General features: G+C 39.3%; 1 protein-coding gene across 3 annotated transcripts in view; it reads right to left on the reverse strand.

Moving 5' to 3' along the window:
- The window catches only part of PIGN (phosphatidylinositol glycan anchor biosynthesis class N), a 104506-nt gene that overhangs the window by 23716 nt on the left and 63348 nt on the right, over positions 1-17442 (reverse strand). For all 3 annotated transcript variants that reach the window (XM_048938523.1, XM_048938522.1, XM_048938521.1), the window contains exons 15-21: positions 16132-16268; positions 14971-15070; positions 14756-14848; positions 13142-13233; positions 10521-10632; positions 5618-5726; positions 66-168 (exon numbers count right to left, since the gene is read on the reverse strand). In XM_048938523.1, coding sequence (XP_048794480.1) covers positions 66-168; positions 5618-5726; positions 10521-10632; positions 13142-13233; positions 14756-14848; positions 14971-15070; positions 16132-16268 — 746 coding nt within the window. The remainder of the gene's footprint in view (positions 1-65; positions 169-5617; positions 5727-10520; positions 10633-13141; positions 13234-14755; positions 14849-14970; positions 15071-16131; positions 16269-17442) is intronic.

Below are 17442 nucleotides of genomic sequence, written 5' to 3' on the forward strand. Positions count from 1 at the left end.
AGACAATTTCACATTTAGCCCCTGATTTTCATATGCAAGAACAAAACAAATAGAGTAAGAAATACCCTGTGCTGAGGAGCAGGTAGGTGGCCATCAGTGAAAGCAGTATGCTGAACAGTCGCTGGAAGAGCAATGTGGGACTCAGTAATGGCAATGCAGAGGAAGAAGCTGCAATAAAGGAAGACCTGTCAGTCATTGCATGCAGAATATTTCCTCCTCAGTAACAAGATAACATTCTTCAAATCTTGACAGCTTTATGTACAAAAATTCTATATTGGTCATACATGCCCTACTTATTTCGAAAAGTAACTTTTGCTGAAGAAAGCCCAAATTTTGGCTTTTCTTTTTTCATTAACCCTTCCCCAGGGTCTCATGGGAGGTGAGAGAAACTGAGAAAACTGAAAAGCTACTGGAAGAGAGTGAACGAAGAAGAAGAAAAGTAATGGAAAAGTATCCAGGTGCTTGAAGTCAGGAAAGGAAGAAGGAAAAGAATTGCTCTGATTCGGCCATTTTAAACCTGTGGGGTTTTTTTGTTTGCTTGTTTTTAAAAATGAAGATTTTATGTAATATACTTATAAAGGAGTGGACAAACAGCATTGGTGTGATTCCTCACTGTAAGAAGGTCCACTCGCTATCCAATAACCTCAAAGGTTGCTTCAGCATTAAGTCATAATTACTCATTCTATTAAGGAACAGAAATCAAACTATAATATACAGTAAGTACATCTGTTTTGTTCTGCTTATTGTCACAGTATCTATGTAACACATCTATGAAAGAGTAATGAGGCAGTTTCTGCAACCTTCATTTCATTTCATTGCCCAGGGAGGTGGTGGAGTCGCCGTCCCTGGTAGTGCTCAAGAGGCGCCTGGATGAGGAGCTACGAGATATGGGTTAGTGCTTGTGGTACTAATAGGAATGGGAGGGTGGTTGGACTAGATGATCTTTTCATCTAGTCATTTCAAGGTCGTTTCCAACCTTGTGATTCTGTGTGATTTCCTGGCTTATAGTCTTGGCCACTGCTACAATTACAGAATAATGGACTTCATCTCAACAGTGCTTCAGCCTTCTATTCCATTTACAAGAAAGGCCTGTTAGCCTGACCTCAGTGCCAGGGAAGGTTATGGAGCAGATTGTCCTGAGGGAGATCATGAGGCATGTGTGGGATGACCGGGGAATCAGGCCTAGCCAGCATGGATTCATGAAGGGCAGGTCCTGCTTGACCAACCTGATCTCCTTCTATGATTTAGTGACCCATCTGGTGGATGAGGGAAAGGCTGTTGATGTGGTCTACCTAGACTTCAGCAAAGCCTTTGACACTGTCTCCCACAGCATTCTCCTGCAGAAGCTGGCAGCCCGAGGCTTGGGTAAGGAGCTGGCTGGAAGGCCGGGCACAGAGAGTGGTGGTGAATGGAGTTAAATCCAGCTGGCGACCGGTCGTGAGTGGTGCTCCCTAGGGGTTGGTGCTGGGGCCTGTCCTCTTCAATATCTTTATTGATGACCTGGATGAGGGCACTGAGTGCACCCTCAGTACATTCGCAGATGACACCAAATTGGCTGGAAGTGTGGATCTGCCTGGGGGTAGCGAGGCCATACAGAGGGATCTGGACAGGCTTGAGACCTGGGCTGAAGCCAATGGGATGAGTTTCAACAAGGCCAAATGCCGGGTCCTGCACTTCGGCTACAACAACCCCAGGCGACGCTACAGGCTTGGGGCGGTGTGGCTGGAGGACTGCGTAGAGGAAATGGACCTGGGGGTATTGATTGATGCTCGGCTGAACATGAGCCGACAGTGTGCCCAGGTGGCCAAGAAGGCCAATGGCATCCTGGCTTGCATCAGAAACAGTGTTGCAAGCAGGAGCAGAGAGGTGATTGTTCCCCTATATTCAGCACTCGTGAGGTCGCACCTCGAGTACTGTGTCCAGTTTTGGGCCCCTCACTGCAAGAAAGATATTGAGGCCCTGGAACGTGGTCAAAGGAGGGCAACAAAGCTGGTGAGGGGTCTGGAACACAGGCCATATGAGGAGAGGCTGAAGGAGCTGGGAATGTTCAGCCTGGAGAAGAGGAGGCTCAGGGGAGACCTTATTGCTCTCTATAACTTCCTGAAGGGAGGTGGTAGTGAGCTGGGGGTCGGCCTCTTCTCTCGTGTCATTAGTGATAGGACCAGAGGGAATGGTTTCAAGCTACGGCAGGGGAGATTCAGGCTGGACATGAGGAAGTATTACTTTTCAGAAAGGGTGGTCAGGCACTGGAATGGATGCCCAGGGAGGTGGTGGAATCACCGAGCCTGGGGGTGTTCAAGGAAAGGCTGGATGTTGTGTTGAGGGACATGGTTTAGTGGGAGCTATTGGGAATAGGTGAACGGTTGGACTGGATGATCTTTTAGGTCTTTTCCAACCTTGGTGATTCTATGATTCTATGATTCTAGCATCACTTGTAGCTTTCCATGCTTACAGAAGGCCCAGCTTAAGGAGAAACTCCAGGGACACTCACTGCAAGCCAGAGCAGCTGGAAAGAAATTCAGTGTGGCAACTAGACTCTTGTGAATGGCGCTCAGTGCATCAGATGTGCATCACTCTCTGTATACAATCACAGATGAAAACAGATGTGTGTGTGGAAGATGATAATTAGCCTTTCCAACTTTCATATGACACATGAAATATTAACCATCAAAAGACTTGCACACTTCTGGCTGACCTATAAAGTCTCAGTACACATTCCTCGTACAATTACAATGTGAAATTCCCCAAAACTTGGCTAGATGCTATGGTATGCTGATGAAAACTTTAATACATAATGTATATTGATTTAGAAACATCTGGTAACACTAAAAAGAAGGTTCTGAAGAACATGGAAATGGCTGGAATCACTCTGTGCCTCCTGGGTTTAGCTCTGTATGTTTGTGGTTACCATACAGGGACTGCAACAACCACACAGTCTAACAGCTGAAGCCAGCAGGTCCTTTTTTCAGGCTTGCAGGCACACACATGAGTAATTTGCCTGATTCCTCCCAAACCAGTCTTTATTTAAAATTTTAATTTAGGTCTAAAATTATTATTTTTTAAAATACGGTAGGTTCCATATTCATCAGAATGGCTATTTGAAGAGGGGACAACAATTTGTTAGAAAGTCTCAGAAATATCTAGCTTACCATTGTCACGAATAAATACTAATAACTGTATTTCTGGTTGTATAAATAGAGAGGGGGAAAATGACAGCTTAATAAGCAACAGTACTGTTCTTCCACAAGTAAGCAAAAAGATGAATAGACATTTGACCATTTATAGTGTCACCAATCTTGGGAAAGCTACAGTAGATCTTGGTGCCTTATTTCTTATTATAGAATCGTAGAATCATAGAATCACAAGGATGGAAATGACCATCAAGATCACCTAATCCAACCGTCCCCCCATTACCACAGCTACCACAAGCAGTAACCCATATCTCGCAGCTCCTCATCCAGACGCCTCTTGAACACTGCCAGGGACGGCGATTCCACGACCTCCCTGGGCAGCCATTCCAGTGCCTGACCACTCTGTGAGAGAAAAAGTTCTTCCTTATGTCTAACCTAAACCTCCTCTGATACAACTTGTGGCCATTTCCTCGGGTCCTGTTTGTTGCCTGGAAGAAGAAGCCAAACCCCTTCTCATCACAACCTCCCTTCAGGAAGTTGTAGAGTGCAATGAGGTCTCCCCTGAGCCTCCTCTTCTCCAGGCTGAACAATCCCAGCTCCCTCAGCCGCTCCTCATAAGACTTGTGCTCCAGACCCCTCACCAGTTTCGTTGCCCTTCTCTGGACACGCTCCAGGGCCTCAAAGTCTTCCTTGTAGTGAGGGGCCCAAAACTGGACACAGTACTCAAGGTGCAGCCTCAGCAGTGCTGAGTACAGGGGGATGATCACCTCCCTGCTCCTGCTGGCCGCACTATTTTTAACGCAGGCATTATGTCACATTTTTGGTGGATGCTAATGACAAGGCAGATGCTTGCTGTGGTTATGCAACCTCTTGTTGTGCTTATGACAAGGAATCTCTCTTCACTAGGAGTATTGAGGGCATTCCATTGGATGCCCTAGCTTTTTACCTGCTTAGTTCTGTTTAATTATGTAAAGCAACTTCAACAGATGCATAAGGCTCCTACCTTGAATATCATATCCACTTGAAAAGATTACTTCCAGTCTGAAAAATTTTGCTGAAATATTCAATACCAGCATGGCAGCAAAGAGGGTGCACAGTTTACTTCATTTTAGCTTTATTTTTGTCATAGAAACAACAACATCAGCAAAGAGAATTTCTGATATACTTTTTCCTTATAACTCTAGAGTTCTCTGATTTCCCAAATCTCAGAGATGAAAAACACATTTCTTTCACTGTCACACAGAAAAGAATGATAACCTTTACCCTCAGTTCCTGCTACAGTAAGCCAAGCAGGAAATCACTGATTTCATTGTCTTTAAAACTGCAAGGAATTCATCCACATGGAGACAAGCATTTAGCTTAATAGGCTACAAAGGAAAAGAGGATGGAAGGAAAACAAAACTACATTATGAAGAGTATTCCCCACACAAACAGTGATCACAATCACTTGTATTGGTCTTTAATTTGTTTACTCAAACAGAAGTAAGACTTCTAGAACTGACAGGATTTGATTAAGTTAAAGCAATGTCACCAGTACAGGAATATACAAAATATAGAGGACGTCCAGCAACAAGAGAACACAAGTCACAGTTCTTCGTTTAAGCTACATCTAAATTATAGGTCCTGACTTCTAGAAAACTACTGCTTTCAAATTTGAAAGGGAAATTTTTTGGTCTAAAACAATTCCCACATTTTGGATCAGACAGGGATAAATACTGCCTAACATTTGCTAATGGAGCCATACAGAAATCATTTTACAGCTGAAATACCAAATGAATGACTTTACTTTATATCATAACCCCAGTGATAATTACATTTGCTCTGTTTAATGATCCTACAATTTTAATTTAAGAGCAGTGAAAAATCCAGACTTGTAATTTTTTTCTTTAATAATTAGCTTCTAACAGATATCAAACATATACTAATTTTATTAGTTCATAAGCATTTTCTAAGTCAGCTTTGAAAAGCACATCCAGTAACCCAAGGGTCTCTGCTGTCAGCTGTAGCTTTAGTTTTTACAGAATCACAGAATCACCCGGGTTGGAAGGGACCTCAAGGATCATGTAGTTCCAACCCCCCTGCCTAGCAGGGCCACCAAACATACACATTCAGATCAGGTTGCTGAAATACAGCAACATTCTTTTCCTCATGTCCCCATGTTTTAACTGGCTTGTTTGTAGATCACTTTTATCTGGCCTCAAGTAAACAAAAAGGGCATTTTTATTACTATAACCCTAAAAAGGATATTTAAAACAAAAGAAAAAGCTACTTGTAAACTCAGTTGTTAGTATTTTATAACAACCTTAAAAAGGCGTAGTATTTTAGAAAATTTCCCAGTGTGTTTATGAGAAAAAAACTTACCTTAGTAAACACATTATCAAACTTTAAGAAATCAAGAAATATGTGGAACAGTAAGATGTTGATACTCAACCCAATCCCTAACACTAAAAATATTACAAAATAAGTTTGGGAAGCAAGATGCTTACCTAGAGTCATCCAACTGATAATTTGATTGAATACAGGCAATCCTTGCTTGTTTTTAAGACTGTTATGAGTACTGCTCACAACATACGTTGAAAGTGCAATACTGAACATCTTGAAAGAGGAAAAATCAAAGAAACACATAGTTAGGCTGGAATCTCTGCCATTCCATATTAAATATGTAAATATGCTTTTCCAGTTGCATGAACACCTCATCTGAATCAACAGAAGAACAGGAACCCTGAGGAAGACTCTGATGTGCAAGCTGAGTATTTCTACCATTTTCTACCTATAATTTTTTTTTATCAAAATAAGTGCAACTGTGATAAAAGGAACCAAACAAAAAGCCAAACAGAAGTACGCAGAGGAGTACATGCCCTTGACTGGCAGCCATGAAGAATCAGCACAACTTCTGGCTTCACTGCAGGACCAGGTACAGGGTGAAGGGAAAGCATAGTTAAGAGCTGCACAGTTCTTGGGAGAAGAGATAGCAGCAGCACAAACTAGAGGTGTAGTTTAAAGAAAGCTGCAGCTTTAGCAAATTGCTCAGATGAAATAGTCTGAGCCACCTCAAGCAGAAACCTCTGCTTTGGAGAAGCAGTAAGATGGAAGGGTTTTTGTTTTGGGCTAATTCAGGAGATGTCAGCCAGTCACCAAGTATGAGCCAAAAAAAAAGGGAGGGGAGAAAATTACCACACTCAGTTATTTTTGTAAGTAGACAATTACTCAAGAAAACTTTTGGGCCAAGTATTCAGTTATTGTCATTTGTTCACAACTTCATAATTTCACTGAAAGTCAAATCAAGCATAGACAGCACTTTGCAAATGCGCTTTAAAATGGCACTCTAAGAAGCAACTACCACTTCGCTGCCTTCACTTTTTACCATATGAATAGCAGCCATTTCCCATCCAGACACACTGACATCTAGCGGTACCCTGCCCAGAGAACCTGCCCTGCAGTCAGGTCCTTTTTCGGCTCAATTTCAGAGGTGCTCAGTAACTGCTCGTTCTGTTTAATTTCATGGCTCAAGAATATATAAGTTGCATTTTTGTCTGACATTAATAAACTAGATCAAAGGAGTACACCTCCAAGAGCTCTGGGAATTGGCCCATTTAGACTTCTGATGCTTATTTGGGATCTCTGCTGTATTGTGGCCATATCTCTCTCCCTCTTGATGCATCTTTTCAACTTCTTTTAGTGTCATGAGTTCTGGTAATCCCCTACTATTTCCTAGTCACTGGTGAAGTCACTTTGCACCTGTAGTCATCACCCATAGTATAACTTATGCCTTTTAAGGTTCATGATGATCAGAGCACGTCAGTAAACTCCATTTACTTCTGCTAGATCTATGCCAGCGCCCTGGTATCCGCTTCAGAGACTTCTGTGTTCACAGTTCAGCTAACATCCAAACTGCTCTCAGTCTTCAAAGACATCTCCAGGGTTGTGGAGCAGCATGGAAGCAACTTGGATATGTAAGCAGAGATTTCCACCTAAGAACCTGTCTTGTTTCCCCCTTTAAACCCCCTCTGAAGTTCAGAGATTATTCCTGAACGGTTTAAGGGCTGACCTCTGAGAAATGGTCATCTGCAGGTCTCAGTTAGAAATAGGAAATCAAGGGTGACATCAGCACCTCTTTGTCAGCAACTATCCTAAGCACCATACATAACAGCAATACATGGAAAGAACTGTGTAAGAATCAGAATCATCTGTTGGACTTCTTCTGTAACTCTAGAGTTCGGATGTGGATTCCTACTGTGGCTTTAAGTAATTTAGAGGAGAAAATTAATCAGCTGCCACCTTGGACCTACATGAAGCTGAAGTCTCCTAGGAATAACAGTTTGGTCCAGAACAAATCAGCCAGTGGTAACAACAGTGTTTTCAGTAGTGCAACAAAAACTGGACTTCAACTATGAAACTGCTGGCAAAGAGATAAACTCCAGCAAAAAAATTAAGTCACATGGTAAATTCTTCAGCAGTCCAGCTTATGGATTATAAAATTTTCAATTTTCACCATTCCTGAAACCCTCTCTAAGACAGAAGTGGCACTGACCAAAAAACAACACTCTCCTTGGCTCAGCGAAGAAAATTCAGAAACAAAATATTACTCCTGCTTTAATATGAAAAGACAACCTGAAAATCTCTTGACAATTTTCAGAAAAAGTAAGGAAGTAATTAGTATCTTCTGCCTCCAGGACACAGTGACATGTATCAAAACTGCAAATGTAGGTCCAAACATAACTGAAGATTTTGTAACCGAAAGGCAAATGTAATCATAATTAAGTTAGTTAAGCCTTTATATTTACTTTCTTATTTATACCCTTTCATTGAAAAAAAACTTTTTGATCATGATGCTTGATTGCCTGGGACAACTTGTTTTGGTAAGGCTAAGGCAATGTAGGAAATCCACAATCTCTAGGTACAAAAGACAGTTAACTACTAAGTTGCCTGTAAGTGGACTCTCAAGTCCATACAGATATGCAGTTCATATTCATTTCCAAGTCATACGTTCTGTCCCATCCATGGGAAAACCAACACAAAAACACACAGTTTGGATCTGGATCTGAGGGACTTTGCTTCACTGGGGAGAGCTATGAACAAGCTGTTTGGTTTTTGTTTTTGTTTTGCTTACTCTGTGGGTCCCTGGTTACTTACATCTCTTTTTGACAACAGGAGAGCAGTTAATGTAATGGAGCAGACTTTGTTCTTTACCAGTTATAGTGTCTTCACTACTGGCTAGTTCTCAGATACAAAAGGAAGCTCACATGGACAAGAAAGGAGAAAGTTGTCTTCTGAAGAGGAAAAGATCCTTCAAAAAGCTTAGATAATGCTGTGCTTTCCTATTTCTGAATTTAGAAGAAAAGCTAGGATCACCAGCTATTCCTTCTCTGTTGTTGAACCTACAAAAAAGGTTAGCAAAGTTGCTAAGGGAATCCCAAGGCACACTGTAATGACTGCATGTACAGAAAGGATGCTTTGTTTTTCCTCCTACTTCAGTCAATGACTGACAGGAGGGAAGCACACAAAGAAGAAAGTACTGTAGCAAAGTAAGCTATCCTTTCATTCATGAGAGAAATCAAACAACCATCTTATTTTTCCATTGTAAGTGGTAACAACGTATCAGAGGAAAGCATAACTTTCAGTGACAGCCTCCAACAAACAGATACATGTGTGCCATAAAAATTATCCGTCAGCAACCTCTCATCAGATGCAAAGCAGGAACCTGATCGTGTGTACAAACATCAGTGCCCCAGTCAACACCTGTTTTTGCAAGATAGGCACATATTATCTGATGAGAAGATGCCATGAGTTCAAAATACTCCAAATTGAATATTTTCCCCACTTCACTCCTTCTGAAAACTCCAACTCAAAAGAAAAACTAAAGGCAAAGCAAAAGAATAATGTTGTCTAGCAAAAACACCAGTCTTCTGACGAACATTTTCCACTTGCATTCTTGACAGTTCAGAGCAATCACAAACGTTTTAACCATAAAACAAGATCTTAACTGATGAACATCCATAATGCCACTGTAATGCTCTTCTCCCTCTTGGAGTCTGAATGCTCTTTCTTCCCAATCTTTTCTTCATCCAGAGTGAATGAGTTCCCTATTTTTCACTCCTAAGAAAGCTTTTGAAATAAAAATCTAATGGAGAGTAGTAATTAGATGTCACTGTTGTAAAAATATCCCCTGATTAAGGAGAAATTTGAGGAACTTTATGATCCTCTTGTAGGCTGGGAGAAAAAGAAAGATGTTTCTCCCTGAACAAGCAGGCAAAACGTTGTCATCTAATTAAGTATCTCAGGGCTTGCAGAATTTCCTGTCTCTGAAGTTGGCTCAGGAAGCATCTGGTATTACTCCCTGCCTATAGATCTGTTTCCACCTCCCTATTTATGAGTTTCTCCACAAAGTCACCCTGCTGAGATGCTGTAGCAGTTACATGGTGGGTTGACTTTGGATGGCTGCCAGATGCCAACCTAGCGGCACTCACTCCCTCATCCAGATCAGTTGTTTCCAAGCTTTCCAGTGAGAAGAGTCCACGGCTGGGTATATATGTAGTGGAAATACACAGGACAGGAGCTGATAACTCTTTTCCAAGGAAAGCTCAAAACATTAAGAGAAACCACCTCCATATTACAAACTTGTGTGCACTCAGGTAAAGGCATTTTAATACTTCAATATTCTTGCCTCTCCTCTCAAACAATCTCAATTCCATTTCTAAAAAAAAAAAAACCAACAATATAATGAATACTGTGCTTAGCTCAATAGGAAATTCCACCATATAAGTAATAATCAATAAAGCTTTTAAGAAACATTACTAATCCCAAAATAAAACCATTATCTTGTAAGAAGGTTTTTTTTTTTTAATGAAAATAGCAGACATTCTCAAAGCATTATTAAAATCTTAAAAGCTCTCTAGAACTTAATCAGCAACTGCTATGAGAAGATCTACCTATTTCATGAAGTTGCCAAGAAAAATGCCATCTTCCATCTGAAAGAAGATTTAACAAATGGAACACCCACTCAGAAAATGGAAAGAAATCCTCAAACCAACAAGCTTGTCCTTAGTGTACACAGACAATCCATGCAAAAGTCAGTGTGAATTACATACACAGACTGGAGGCAGGATAAACTCTGAAATTCTTGGAGAAGATTATCAAAATGTGTATGCACATGTATGTACCAAAGCAAATAAATAGGCACAGTATGAACTTTGGGAACACAGCATTACGATATATAAAATGAATATCGTGTCATATGGTCCTCTTGAAGAGGACAGTAAAGGGGAAAACTCAACAACAATCAATTTATTCTTGAATAACATGGCTTTGGTAGGAAAAGGTTCTTAAAGTATGCAAAAATTTCCAGGTTAAAACACTACCATTCAGAATTACTGCAAAGTAGCAAGTTACCTGATAAAAATATACTTTCAGATCTTCTTTACTTTGGTATTTATTTTTACTTCTAGAAAAAGATGCCAAGGAGAAGCAAGAGATCAGAAGTGTCACCAAACCAGCAGCTACTCTATAAAAACAAAAGAACAAGAAGAACATTGGAAATGTGACCAAAAAGTACCAAATCAGGTTTTTTCATAGATGTGTTCTTCATTAAGAGGAAATAATTTGTTGCAGTTATCAAGACAAAATACATTAAAGAAACTTTAACATTCAGTTCCTGAAAAACAAAATCCAGAGTCACCTATGTGTTTTTCAGAAGCTTTGTGGCAAAAATCAGCAAAAATCACATACATGCTTTGTTAGCCATCAATTTTAGCTATTTTCAATTACCTCCATTTGTCACTTGGCTTCAGCACAGAAAGACTGCTGTCCAAAATGTCCATTTGTGACTGCTCTACTCCTGGTGTTGTCTCAGACATAAAAATGTACAATTATTTCATATATAAAATCAGTCTGCTCAAGCTGTATTGCAAAGGTAGATTTCATTTAACGATCTACCCAATACAGGAACACAATTGCAGGCTTCTCAGTCACAGAATGGAGATTGGAAGGCACCTCTAGAGAACAGTCCAGTTCAACTCAAAAGTATGGTCAGCAGGTTGCTCAGAGCAATGGCCCAATTGGGTGTTGAATATTTCCAACAATTCAAACTCCACAACCTGTCTGGGCAATCTGTTCCAGTGTTTGACGACTCTCACTGTAAAAAAGTTCTTGATGTTTAAATGGATTTTTTTTTTTTTTTTTTTTTGGTACCTAAATTCGTGCCCATTTCTTCCTTTTAAATGGATACCATTCAATCTGATGCCAAGAATCTGAATCAGTCTTTACTTAATATTGGTCTCAGAACTTGGGGTACACCACTGCTGACTGACCTGTAGCTGGACTCATGTCACTGACTGTAAACCCTCTGAACTTCATAGTTCAGCCATTTTACAATCCATCTCACTGCCCATTGACCTAGTCTGTTTATTTTTAGTATTTGTTTGAGAATCATAGCCACATTTTCCCAAATTTTTCTTTCGTCCTTTTTTGGTGTCTTGCTTGCACGTTACACCCCTCACTACAGCTTTGGCTTTCCAAACTCATTCAGTATATTCAGACTGCGGCTCTATACTCCTTGGTCATATGATTCTGCTTTCATCTCCCATACAATTCCTTTTTACTATTGAGTTCAGTTAGGAGCTTCCTGTTCACACCATACACATTTTATTAATGCACTGAAGAGGCCCTGGGCTGACCTATAGTGACCCTGTTCAAAAACAGCTTTAATAAATGCACATATTTCTCACTGGCACTTTAATTTCATCCTGTTGTAGCTTTTCTTCCACCATCTCCTTATCTTCAATATCCCGAAGCAACACATATACATATATTTTTCATTGTTACTTCAAATCTTTTCAACTTCAAAATTCTCTTGACAAGACTCAGACAAGCACAAGCTGCTTCAGAGGTAGAATGTTTCATTAGAAGAATAAATAGGAAGATGTATAGTCAGGATAAGGTGAATGTAAAGAAATGTCAGGGAGGAAGACTTGAAGGTAATTTATAATTTTATTCCATTTTGATTTCTTTTTAATTTCTAGGCTGTTACAAAGAATAATAATAAAAAAAAAAAAACACTTCAGTTTGAACCAGCAAAAATTGGTATATACAGCCAAGAACCAGTGTTATGGCTGTTGCAAATCTGTCATGAATATTCCTGACATTCCCAAGCAACACAAATAGCAAGGGTTTCCAATGGACAGATTTAAAGTATGGTGAAAAATATTGAGGCAGAATGTAAATAATTTGGAAAATATCTGGGCTCAGAATTTCACTGCAATCATATGTTGCTGCTTTCTTCCCATTTTTTTTTACCGAGGATCAGGCACTACATACCCTGGTTTTGATGGGGCACAGTATCCTCTGTCAGAGAGCAGGAGGAGCTGTTGCAGCCTAGGTCAATTCAGGTCTCTCTGCAGTAGCTAGAAGGATACCAAAAGGCTAACTCCTTCAGGCTAACCAACTGGATTGCATCCAGATAGAAAAGAATGCCCACACAGTGAAAGACTAGCAAATGACAGAACTCTTGTCACCCTGTTTGTTCTATTTCCCTGAATAACTCATTAGTTACAGAACGTTATTCAAAAACAAACTACTCAATATTAGATGGAGGAATTAAGAAAGATTCTGTCAAAGCAAATTGCTTCTGAATGAATGTTCTTATTCACATCACTGCTATTTACTACGTTTGCACCCAAGCAAAGCTCCTCCTTTAACAACGACCCTTATTTTCATGTACAATTTGCAGATTTTGGTATTACGAGAAATGTTTCCCTCCACAAGAAATTACAGAATAACGCAAAGAGCAAATGGCTGTGACTTTCTTTGAAGTACTGCAAGAGTATTAAAAGTCTCTTCTCATTCACATCAGTGAATAACTGAGGTCTCTATAATCAAGTTATTTAAATTCTGAATTTCAATACCTGTCTCAGCCAGCTTTCAATAATGTAATTCCTTGCATATATCAAGTCAGCCTAAATTTTGAATATCAAAGAGGGAAATGAAAAGTTTAAAGAACAAGATGAAATTCTTACACCAGAGGAATGTTTGGTTCTCTTCCTACAACAGGCATTAAAGGAAATATTGCCAGGAGCACACACAGAAGAGTCCAGATCAATGTTGTTCTCTAAAGGAAAGAAAGAAATGTGGGATATTTTGAAGTCACACAGGCAGACTATTGTCTAAACGGAAAAGAAATGTACAGTGAACTAACAACTGCTACAAGCACCTCCCAACAGATATCCCCCCACCCTGTATCTATCATTAAGAAAATGAACTGAAAAAGGGCACAAAGTCATTCACATTACAGCTCTTCAATTTAATAGAAAATAATCTCATTTCCACAGTGTCAAAATACTACTGAAGACAATCAGAATTAAAGCTAACCTTATACTTAATAGCATTTTGAGAAAGCGTGACCTTCATACACACTGCAGTCACCAGAAGTCTGATGAACAGTCTTATGGAAGAAAGCAATAAAACTGATCTCATCAGAATTTTGCAGCAGCTAACTAATCACCAATTCTCTAGTAATACAGTAATATTTCCCAGTTTTTGAATCTGAATGCCCTTTGATTTTCCCACCATAATCATCTAGCTAGTTGTTGAAACTCTGCTATGGGGAAAGAATCCCAGGTATTTTGTTCTCAATGAAGTCAGCAAGAGCTACATCACTTAAAGTTTTCTACCTCAAGTCAGATTATAGACCTTAACAAGGATATTTTTGGTGCTACAATATGCCTCTTCCACTTTAAGACATGCTGTTGATTACTCAAATACAATTAAAAAAGGCTAAATAAGCAAGTACAAACTTAGATCTCAAAAGTTCTTGCAAAGCATGACTTTAAATTTGTATCCAAATTGCTATTTCAATTAAAATGCTAATTCTTTCCCAGACCTCTAGGTTTTAGGTAGCCTGTGAAGTAAGAATTTAAACGAACAATTGGAACAACTGTCTCATATTAAAGACTGTGCCACTTCAAATCCATATCTACCAAAGTGGAGTTTGCTCCTGTGAAAAATGGTACAGGAAGCTGCCTCTGAGGAACAATATATGCCAGCTGACTGCAGACAACAAAGACATGAGAAGCATTTCTCAGTTACTTTTTTTCTATTCATTAAAAAAAAGCATACTTCTAAAATGGTAGAAAACTTTCACTGATTGTGTATGTCATCGCTTTTGTCATTTTGGCAAGTCAACAAACAATGCACATTTCATTTGATTTTAAGCTAATCATTTTTCTTATTTATCACTAACAACAGTAAACAAATAGTTAACTCTCTGCTATCCTGAAACAAGGACAGCAGCATGATATCTGACAACTGTGATAGAGAACTTCAGACAAAAATCTAGAAAGTTGTCAGACTTTCTGGATTACAACTGTTCTTGCGTAAAAACACCACACTAGAACGTCAGCTGTCAGTCACAGTGTCAGACAAATCAGTTTTGATACCTAAGCTGCATTCTTGCTTGTCTAACCTATGAGGAATCTATCCAGATCATATTAAATTCCTATGCTTCGCTACATGCTGCTGACAACGGAGAACAGAGTAAGTGCATAACTGAACAAGAATCAGAAGAGATTTAAACACAACATCCTTATTAAATGTTTTTTTGGTGTTGTTGTTAAGCAAAGCAAATGCAGTACCTTTGCTTGAACCCACAGCTGTGTGATCATTGGCCAGCCAGCAAAGACAAGAAGACCCACAGTAAGTGTAGAGCGGTAGAAAAAGCTGAAAACCTAACAGAAAATCCAACATCAGACTGAAAACCAACACACATTAAATAAAATTTACAATTCTTCAAAAAGATAAAATGCTAGCAATGAGATACTCCATTGATACATATGAATACAATACTTACTAGTAGTTCAATTCCCAGTATACAAATCAACAGGAAGCCCAAAGACTGACCAATAGGAAGTGACCAGAGATTTGCAGCAGGGTCTTGAATAACATGAAGTCTGTTCAAAACAATGGAACAAGACAGTGATTATTTTAATACAACAGAAATAATACAGAATTTCAGCTTTGAAAGGCAGGGGTGAAGGCTCAGAGCACAAGAAATGATTAAGGTATCACTGATCCTGCCTGCAGCTAGGAGACAGCCTGAGTGATAGCCTGAGGCGCCTTCTGCCCAGTTGAATTTGATATAAAACCTACAATAAAACCTTTCAGGTTTTTTTCCCTCCCATTTCTGGCATATCTTTGTGAGTATTTGGACAAACTTCAGATTGCTCTTTATCCAAATTGACTCTGAGTTTATGAACATTTTTGGTTATGCTGTGCTTAATGTCAGTCATAACTGATGAAACATTCACAAGCTTTAGACGGGAAAAAAATCCCCAGTTAGCTCTTCCAGTGTTTTATGAGGCAGCTCATTATCTAACTGCAGTTGGTCTCATTTTCCCTGAATAATACCTAGCTGGTATCTACAGAATTGCCAGTGGATTATGGAAGCAATAGCAATCAGAAAATAACAAATCTTTTCGGATATGGAGCATTCAGTCAAGTTAAAGGAGAGACAAGAGAGACAAGTTTGTTTTGATACCAGAGCACAACCCTTAACATGGCTGGCACATCCTCTTCAAAAGCAAATGTAGTTCACATACTGAACACTTTGCAGGATCACACTATTTAAAAATAACTGAAAGAAAGGGAACAACCCACCCTGTTTTACAAAGCCAGTCAGCTGCTACAAGTAATTTGCCCAAGTTTTTAACACCCATTTGCTTCAGTTACCAGAGTACTGAAAACATATTGGAAAGACATGAATTTATGTTTCTTAATAGGAAAACTATCTTTAGAACTGGCAGTTGTATTAATCCGTTTGGAAACTGCTCAACACATCAAGTGAAATATAAACCAGAGTACTTTGGAATACCTCAGAAAACATTTCAGCAATTCTAATAAAATTGTATCTATTCTGCTCCAAAACTTACAAGGAATAGTTTAATTGTCAACAAAAAGGAAACACAGATCTGGTTTTATAAGTCATTCTTTGTAAAACATATTCTTTACTCACTCTCTCACAACTGCATACCATATGGGTACTGGCAACAGACAGTATACATAGTAAGTCCAAGGGCTTGTCTGAATCAACAGGAAAAAAGCTATTATCATCCCAACAAATGCAAAACCATACAAGGGACCAGTAGATTCCTGAAAAACAAACAGTTTGGCAAACATTGCTGAAACGGCAGTAAAATGGTTTAAACAGCACACTATGTTACACTTGCAAGTTACATCCTAAAGCAAACGTTATGCTGAAATGCTGCTCAAGCTGCCTTGTGACTATGAACACAACTCTGGATGCTATCTCCAGCAAAATACAAAAACTGACAGTAGATTTGAAATTCCAAATATTTCTCTACATAAGATTCTGCAGTAAGCTCTGCAGAGGTAAAGTCCACTTGTAGCACTTGGAAGCCTAATGCATGCACTGTTATATATGTTCAACAGATGCTTGAAATCCAATGGAAGACAGAATTCTTTGCCTTGGAAAGAAATCAACTCTTAAATTTAGGTTCTAAAAAGAGCCTTGGAGCACAACCTCTTGAGTTCAAGATAATAGCATTAAAAAAATAAACTCTTCAGGGTTTAGGGACAACTACTGAAGGTACCTTGCCACTAGCCTTCCACAGCTAAACTCCTCTGAGTTACAAGAGTTTTTTCCATCTTTGGACATTAAACTAAACTAGCCTCAAATTCTATTTGCTGCAAACAAAACAGAGACAAAAGCTGGGACAGCAGTGCTCCATCACTGCTGTCAGGTGCTCCATCAGTCAACCCAACTTTTCCTGATGCAAAAACAGGGCGGCTGCTGAAGAGCCCATGGAGGCTGATGGGGACTAAACATCAGTTAGCAGCAACCTCCCACTTGTACAAAGAGGAGCATTAAACAGTCCATCCATTCACCTTTCTCTAGGCCAATGAAACACTTTTCCTTATGTAGGGACACTGAGTTAAGGCAAGATTACATACAATTTTAAAGAATTTTATCTTCCAGCATTGCAATTTGAGGTAGCAAAGGCAGCTTTAGTAACAGCAGCCCCCAGCATAATGCGTAGGCAATGACTTAAGGAACTACTTTCTTCTGTATGATCTGTTTCTTAGAATGAGCTGTTTAGGAAGGTATGTGACAATGTTAAATATGCTGAAGATGACAAGACACTCAATTAGCAGGTCACATTGATGAGTTAGCAGGTTTTGGTTTTCCCCTACTGTAACTGATATAAAACTGCCCTGATCTAAACTGACAGCAAATGCACGTTCTAAATGATTTTTAAAATAAAATTTATGCTAAGATATGCCATTAAGGAAAAAAATGTTATAC

Source organism: Lagopus muta, chromosome 3 (assembly GCF_023343835.1).
Source record: "Lagopus muta isolate bLagMut1 chromosome 3, bLagMut1 primary, whole genome shotgun sequence".
Lineage (NCBI taxonomy): Eukaryota > Metazoa > Chordata > Aves > Galliformes > Phasianidae > Lagopus > Lagopus muta.